Here is a 7743-nt window from a genome sequence, read left to right on the forward strand (position 1 = left end):
GAAAAGGAAGAACTTTCTCTCTCTCTCTCTCTCACTGTCCACTCTGCCTGTCAAAAAAAAAGAAAAAAGAAAAAATGAGATGAGTCTGGGCTTCCATGCAAATGCTCCTAAGAATTACTTGGATTTTTGGCACTTTAATGAGGATCCTGATAAACTTGGAAAATGATCAGTGGTAAGCATGTGGAATTATGATGTGACTCAGATCTATGCCATATGGCAACAAGGAATTTTAGGAAATACAAAATTGCCATGACTCAAATATAAAAGGCAGTAAATATAATTATTTTTGAGCAAATTGGTAGAGTGCAAGAAAAGCGCATTCATTTGACTTGATGTTTGACAGCTTCTCTTACACACAGGAGCATTTAGCTACATTTCTTCTTCTACATATCCGATTTTTAGCCTTTTAGTGTATAGCACATATGTAATTGTAACAGGGAAACATCACTTACCATCAACCCATAGACAAGTACAGAAGACAACTAGGATAAAAAGTGTTGTTACATAAATGGGATAAAAGACTGAAGGTTTTTAAAATGGGGTGAGAAGGAGGAGGGAGAAAAGAAGAGGGGAATGATTTCTTCATCTTTCTTACCTGGAGTCCAAATTTATTCAATTATTGAAACAAAATTACAAATATATACTGTGTGTACATGTATTATTTAAAGAGATACAAATAGTGACAAAAGTTTATATGAGGGAAATGTATTATCTTTTGGAATAGAAAGTCAATATATACTTCTAAAATTGATGAGAAAAACAGCAACAATAACATTATTCAGTTATTTCTGTGTGCTGGGCACTGCTCTACATATCTTGCAGATATTAACTTATTTCATGCTCAGAATAGCCCTGTGAAGCAGGCATGTTTTTTAAATGATACAGATAAAAAATTGAGGGCCAATGGAGTTATGTAATTTGCACAAGTCACATTACTAAAAGATAGCAAGACCACAAGTTCGCACAAATTGTTTATAATCTTGATGCTATAAATAACAAAAAAAAAGTATTTAAATAGTATTGAATATGGTCTCTTAGGTAGGGTAGTAAAGATTAAAATAAAAAGAATGATTTTAGTTATTAGTTAATACTATCACATAAGCAGTATTTTAGTTGCCTGCCTGAATAATTACACAATAAAAAGAAAGTGTATGTCAATGTGTATTGATGTGTATAAGGAAATAGTCAACATGAAGTGCAGCTTCATCATCTTCCAACTCCTGGAAGACCTTCACGAGAAGAGATTGCAACTGTTGTGTCAGGAAGGCATAAAAGTATGACCAATACGTGGAAGACACAAAGAGAAATAACCCAGGGCCAGAAAGGAATTCACAGGTGAAGCTGTCCACAAACGGAGGCTCGTGTGTCAACTGGATGACTGTGGGTTACAAGAGACTCCGATCCCAGGTAAGTCAGGACCAAATGCAGTCCAGGAACCTTCCCAATCTGAGAATTGTATATCTCTCTTATCTTCACAGAAATTGCCAAGTGTAAACCAGAATTCATTTGAATCCAAAGCACCGGCTCAATGCTCAGCTCCATAAAATGCAGGAGAGGCCCAAGGAGAATCATCTGAGTTCAAGATGTCTGAAAAGCAAGCTCTACAAATACACCCAGAATTTTAAACCTAATTTCTACCACAGAAAGAGACATTCTGTCCCTCAATACAAGATTTTTAAAATTTCATTCTCATCCTCAGACTCGCAGTCCATATCACATGCATGGCCAGCAATAATCTCACCACAGTAACTGAGTTCATTCTCACGGGCTTTGCTGACCACCCAAATCTAGAGATTCCCCTCTTTCTGGTGTTTCTGGGTTTATATCTCGTCACCCTTCTGGGCAACATGGGAATGTTCATTCTGATTCAAGTGGATATCCAACTCCATACCCCAATGTACTTCTTCCTGAGCCACCTCTCCCTGCTGGATGCCTGTTACACCTCAGTCATCACCCCGCAAATCCTTGCCATGCTGGCCACTAGACAAACCATCATCTCCTATGATCGCTGTGCTGCCCAATTCTTTTTCTTCACCCTCTGTGCAGGGACAGAATGTTTCCTGTTAACAGTGATGGCCTATGACCGCTATGTTGCTATCAGCAACCCACTGCTGTATAGTGTAGCCATGAATTCCAGAATCTGCTGGGTTTTGGTATTGGGAGCCTATGTCTGTGGGACATCAGGGGCCATTCTTCGTACCACATGTACCTTCACCCTCTCTTTCTGTAACAACAATCAGATCAACTTCTTCTTCTGTGACCTCCCACCCCTGCTAAAGCTCTCCTGCAGTGACACAACAAACTCTGAGATTGTCATTGTCTTCTTTGGCAACTTTGTGATTGTGGCCAATGCCTTGGTCATCTTTATTTCCTACCTACTCATCCTCAAGGCCATTTTTAAGGTTAAGTCTTCAGGTGGCAGGGCCAAGACATTCTCCACATGTGCCTCCCACCTCACTGCTGTGGCCCTTTTCTTTGGAACCCTCATTTTTATGTACATACGAAATGGCTCAGGCAAATCCTTGGAGGAAGATAAGGTCGTATCTGTCTTCTACACTGTGGTCATCCCCATGTTGAACCCCTTGATCTACAGTCTGAGAAATAAGGGTGTGAAAGCTGCCTTAACAAAGGTCACTGGCAGATTCCAGGTGTCCCATAGCATGTAGATCTCAATAAGAGGATTTCATTCATTTTGTTCCATAGCAATTTATCCTAATAAGCACCTGCTCCATATGCAGTATAAACTTGTGAACAGAAAGAAGGCATGTGAGAAAACTACAAATGTGGTGAATTTTTTTCTAGAAATTCCGTGGTACTTTATCCTCCTCTCCCATGTCCAGTCCATTCTTTTGTGCCCACAAGTCTCATTCTATTCTCTAACAGCACAGTGTATAGTCTCTAAGGTCCAAGAGGTCTTGGGTTTATTTCATCTCATCCCGATACTATTTGCACCCATACTCGAGTGTAACATCTTTTCCATCTTGATTTACTCCCATTAATTCTACATTTTCTTCTGTGTCAAGATTCTATCTGGGAATCCCTGTGAATTGTGCTACTTGGACTTTTATTTTATTTTAATATATAAATTATTGATCACCTCAATAAGCAGAGAATACTGAATAAAACAAAACTGAGTCTCTATCTGGCTAAAAAATAGAAGGGGTTTAAGGAACAGCCCTCACCCATCACCATTCTGAACTGTCTTCGCTCTTTTTTTTTAGATTTATTTATTTATTTGAAAGAGTTACACAGAGAGAGGAGAGGCAGAGAGAGAGAGAGGTCCATCCGATGGTTCACTCCCCAATTGGCTGCAATGGCTGGAGCTGCGCCAATCCAAAGCCAGGAGCCAGGAGCCTCTTCTGGGTCTCCCATGTGGGTGCAGGGGCCCAAGGACTTGGATCATCCTCCACTGCCCTCCCAGTCCATAGCAGATAGCTGGATCGGAAGTGGAGCGGCCAGGTCTAAAACTGGCACCCACTTGAGATGCTGGTGCTTCAGGCCAGGGCATTAACCCACTGTGCCACAGCACTGGCCCCTGTCTTTGCCCTTAGAGTATCTTCCATCATGCTCAGGCCAGAACAGCAGAACTTGAAAACTACCTTACAACTGGGTAACTTGCTGGTTCTATTGCTCCTGACTTAATGGTACTCTTTCAGATTAAATAAGCCATGCTTCCTTTGGAAATGTCTCCTAAAGGCTGAACTGTCTGGTGTCTGAAGGACACAGCACATGACTTCTCCTCTGTACTTACTTTACCTACATCATAGACAGTTCTCTCCTACCCTGTTGCAGGGTTAGCATAGACAGATCTGGGAAGACAGTTAAGCCACAAGCTACATTCTCTAACAAAGATTTGGTGCAAGATGAAAGTAATTGTAATACCTGCACTAGACTGCAAAACCGTAGAGAGCAAAGTCTTTGTTTTCTTCATTGCTAAGACCAAAATCTAAACCAGATGACCACTCAATAATTTCTTTTTAAAGAATACTTATGGTACATGCATGATCCCACTTGAATTTCATGGCATCTCTAAAAGGCAATGGAGAGGGCTCAGTTAAATATGAAATTCTCATTTTGCAACTAAGAAAATATTTTCTCATGATTCAAATAGCACTTAGAATATGCAGTGGTAAACCAAGCGTAGAGTAAATCTTGAATCTGCATCCTGATTCTACCACTATTTCATTGTGAGATTTTGAGCAAATGATTTATCAAGTTTAAGACAAGCATTACTATTTTTTGTTCAAGAGTATGTTTAAAAAATAAGTAAGATGACAATTTCCTAGGAAAAATGGGATGCTCGATCTACATTGTCCTCTTCCCTTCACTTTTTTTCACATTCTGATGTTAACCCTGGGCCTTTGCTACAATTCCACAGCCATTGATAAAAATGAAATAGATAGTATACCAATGATAGTGAAAGTAATGAATTGGAGATGAATGTGTAGTCATTTGCATCAACAAGTAAAGTAAACTTTGGTGTTTAACTGTAAGGAACATATTTATTTGCATCTCACATAGTAATATCCAAAGGATTTTTTTGTTGTTGTTAAATATACTGCTTTGTGTCCATTGAACTCCTATTCCAAATCTTTATTTTACGAGTTGATCCTCCTGAAAAGAGCCAATTTGGGACCAATTATAAAGTTGGGGCCAATTCTAGTCCTGGATGACTCACTTGTGATCCAGCTCCCTGCTAATGCACTTGGGAAGGCAGCAGATGACGGCCCAAATATTTGGGCCCCTGAACACATGTGGGAGATCCAGAAGAAGCTATTGGTTCCTGGCTTCAGCCTGGCCCAACCCTGGCCATTGCAGCCATTTTGGGAGTGAATCAGTGATGGAAGTTCTCTCTCTCTCTCTCTCTCTCTCTCTCTTTCTCTCTCTCTCTTTCTCTATCATTATCTTTCTCTCCTTCTCTGTATCTCTGAATTTCAAATAAATAAATAATTTTTTTAAAAGTCAATTTATTATAATGACGTTCCACAAAGACTGTAGTTCACTGATTTATAAATAAGGTCCTCGTCAAAGGATAATAGAAAGCTTCCATGAGTGTATGGAGCTGAATGTGTAAGGGAGATTCAGACTAGGAAAAAATGCAGACCACAGTAGAGAAAGTCCACATTGCTACTACACATGTGAAAAGATCTCTGTTCTTATTAGAAATCAGGAAAATGCACATTTAAAACCACAGAATATTCAAATTAGCAAAAATTTAACAGTATGACACCACCATGCTGACAAAAATATGAAAAATGGGTAGTATAAATTTGTTCACCCAAGAATATGAAAAATGAGTAGTATAAATTTGTTCACCAGATGATGTTTGACATCATCCTTTAAAATCAGATACGTTTAACCAGTGACTCCACCCTTCCAATGACCTAGCCATCCACACTGAGGAAACTCTTGCCCATGTACACAAGGATGTGGCACCAAAGGTCATCAAGTGACGGAGTTTAAATAGGACATAGCCCACAAACTCAGGCCAATGATTAAATCTCAAAGTCATAAATTGTTGGGACTAAGAGGGTGAAACATAATCCAATGATTGTGTCTAGAAGGTAAACTGAGTGTAAGGTTCTTAGGTCATTGAAGGCATGCCCTTGCAAGACAATTTTAATGAGAAAGTTGGTTATGAAAAACTGAGTTGGGCCCAGCTGCTCTCTCTGCTTCCTGGATTACCATGTGATCATTCTTGCACACACACTCCACCACTACTAGCATCCTCCAACCTCACCAGATGGCCAAATCAATGGAGTCAGCCTAATATTAAACTATGAACTTCCAAATACAAGATCCAAAATTAACTTCATTCCTTTGTAAGCAATCCTCTCTTGGGTATTTTGTTCTACAAAATGCATTGTTGTAACAGCACAAACTCAAAACAATTACTTTAGATTTGTTTTCTTCTGCCCTGGAGTGTAGAGCCCTGGCAGCTATTGTGAATCATAAAGTGACTTTAAAGATAAAAGCAATGCATAGAAGGCAGCAGAGTAGGAAGAAAAAGAAGCCTAAGTCCTTGTTAACATTTTTAATCCACCATGTGAACCCTGGGCTGCCTATCTTCAGGCTTCTCTAGGTGAAGCCAGCATTGTGGTTCAACAGGTTAAGTGGCCAGTTGCAACATCAGCATCCCATATCAGCATCCCATGCCAGTGCAAGTCCTGACTGCTCCCTCCACTTCAAATCCCGCTCCCTACCAATGTACTTGGGAAGGCAATGGAAGATGACCCAAGTTCTTGGGCCCATGCCACACATGTGGGAGATCCAGATGGAATTCCTGGCCCTGCCTTCAACCTGGCCCAATCCCAGATGTTGCAGCCATTTGAGGAGTGAACCAGTGGATACAAGACATCTCTCTCTTGCCTCCCTGTCTCTCTCTGCCAATCAGCCTTTCAAATAAATAAATAAATCTTTAAAAAATAAATAAATATCCATTTATCTAGTTGAAGAAAACATGCAGCTTTCCAAGTCCATGGTTCTGCATCTGTAGATTCAACAAAGCACAAATCAAAAATATTCAAAGAAAAAAGTACATCTGTACTGAACACATACAGATTTTTTCTTGTAATTCCCTAAACAATACAGTATAGCAACTATTTGCATATCATTTACATTGCAATAGGTACTATAAATAAATCTGGAGATAATCTAAAGTATATAAGAATTTGTAGATTTTATGAAAATTCAATGTCATTTAATATAAGAGACTTGAGCATCTGGATCCTAAAACAAAACCCCTGCAGATACCAAGGAATAACTGTGTTTCAAAAATAGACTACTGTTAGGGATACACAAATGATAAGCCTTTGAATTAAACAACTAAATTATTATAACAGCGAAGATATAAGGATAAAGAGGAGTTAGGAAGGGGTAGGGCCTTGCAGGAACTTTGGAAGAAAAGAACTTTTCTATTGATTTTGGTTTGATGGGGATTGCCTGGGTGTTTGCTTTTAAAATTTTTGATTAAACTATATCCATCGTATGTACTTGTCTTTATGCATAGTCTGAACCCCACCCCACCCTAAACTAGCATGGAAGCCTGAGTCATGGGTTCCATGCCCAGCTCAGACAGGGGAACACCCACTGCTGTCCTTGACAACAATACAGCAGGATTCAAGGGGCCTTAAGGGGCTTTCCACTCTATGACTTTTCTCTGTTCTGTTATTATTGTTAACAATTATTATTAAATTTAAATTTAAACTGTTAATATCATGGTTAATAATTGTCCACCACAGAAGTCTTCCTTTTTATTTAATTTTAATAGATAGCAAAGGTATATATTTATGATGTATATATGTATGCAAAACATGAAACTACTAAATCAAGCTAGTTAACATATTAATCACCTCATACCTCTTTTTTGGGATAAAACACTTGAAATCTTTCTTAGCATTTTTCGTATTTTAAAACAGTCCTTCTTTATTTCAAAGTTAAATATGCTATAGAACTGCACCTTTTTCCAGAGAACATTCTGGAAGTGTAAACTGAAGACAGCCTGGTGCTCAAGGCTCAGCCACAGTGCAGAATGGGAAGGTATGGGGGATGAAGAACTGCCTTGAGGAGTTTATTCTGGCTTTCCAGAAGTGGAGAGACTCAGACTGGGTCTAGAAGGGAGCTGAATCCTTCAGCAAACCAGATTAACTTGTGAAACCAACCTGTTCAAACCTACCATAGATGCACAGTCCCAGTCTCATCCTGACCACAACAACCCGTCAGCGCCACTCTATCATGAGACAC

General features: G+C 39.3%; 1 protein-coding gene across 1 annotated transcript; it reads left to right on the plus strand.

Moving 5' to 3' along the window:
* Window positions 1-1721: 1721 nt before the first annotated feature.
* On the plus strand, window positions 1722-2666 carry OR9I1 (olfactory receptor family 9 subfamily I member 1). Its single transcript, XM_002709171.4, has one exon. It carries the CDS (start codon window positions 1722-1724, stop codon window positions 2664-2666), a length of 945 nt encoding a protein of 314 aa, XP_002709217.3.
* Window positions 2667-7743: the final 5077 nt, after the last annotated feature.

The sequence above is a fragment of the Oryctolagus cuniculus genome, chromosome 1 (genome assembly GCF_051225735.1).
Source record: "Oryctolagus cuniculus isolate XC-2025 breed Fujian yellow rabbit chromosome 1, ASM5122573v1, whole genome shotgun sequence".
NCBI lineage: Eukaryota > Metazoa > Chordata > Mammalia > Lagomorpha > Leporidae > Oryctolagus > Oryctolagus cuniculus.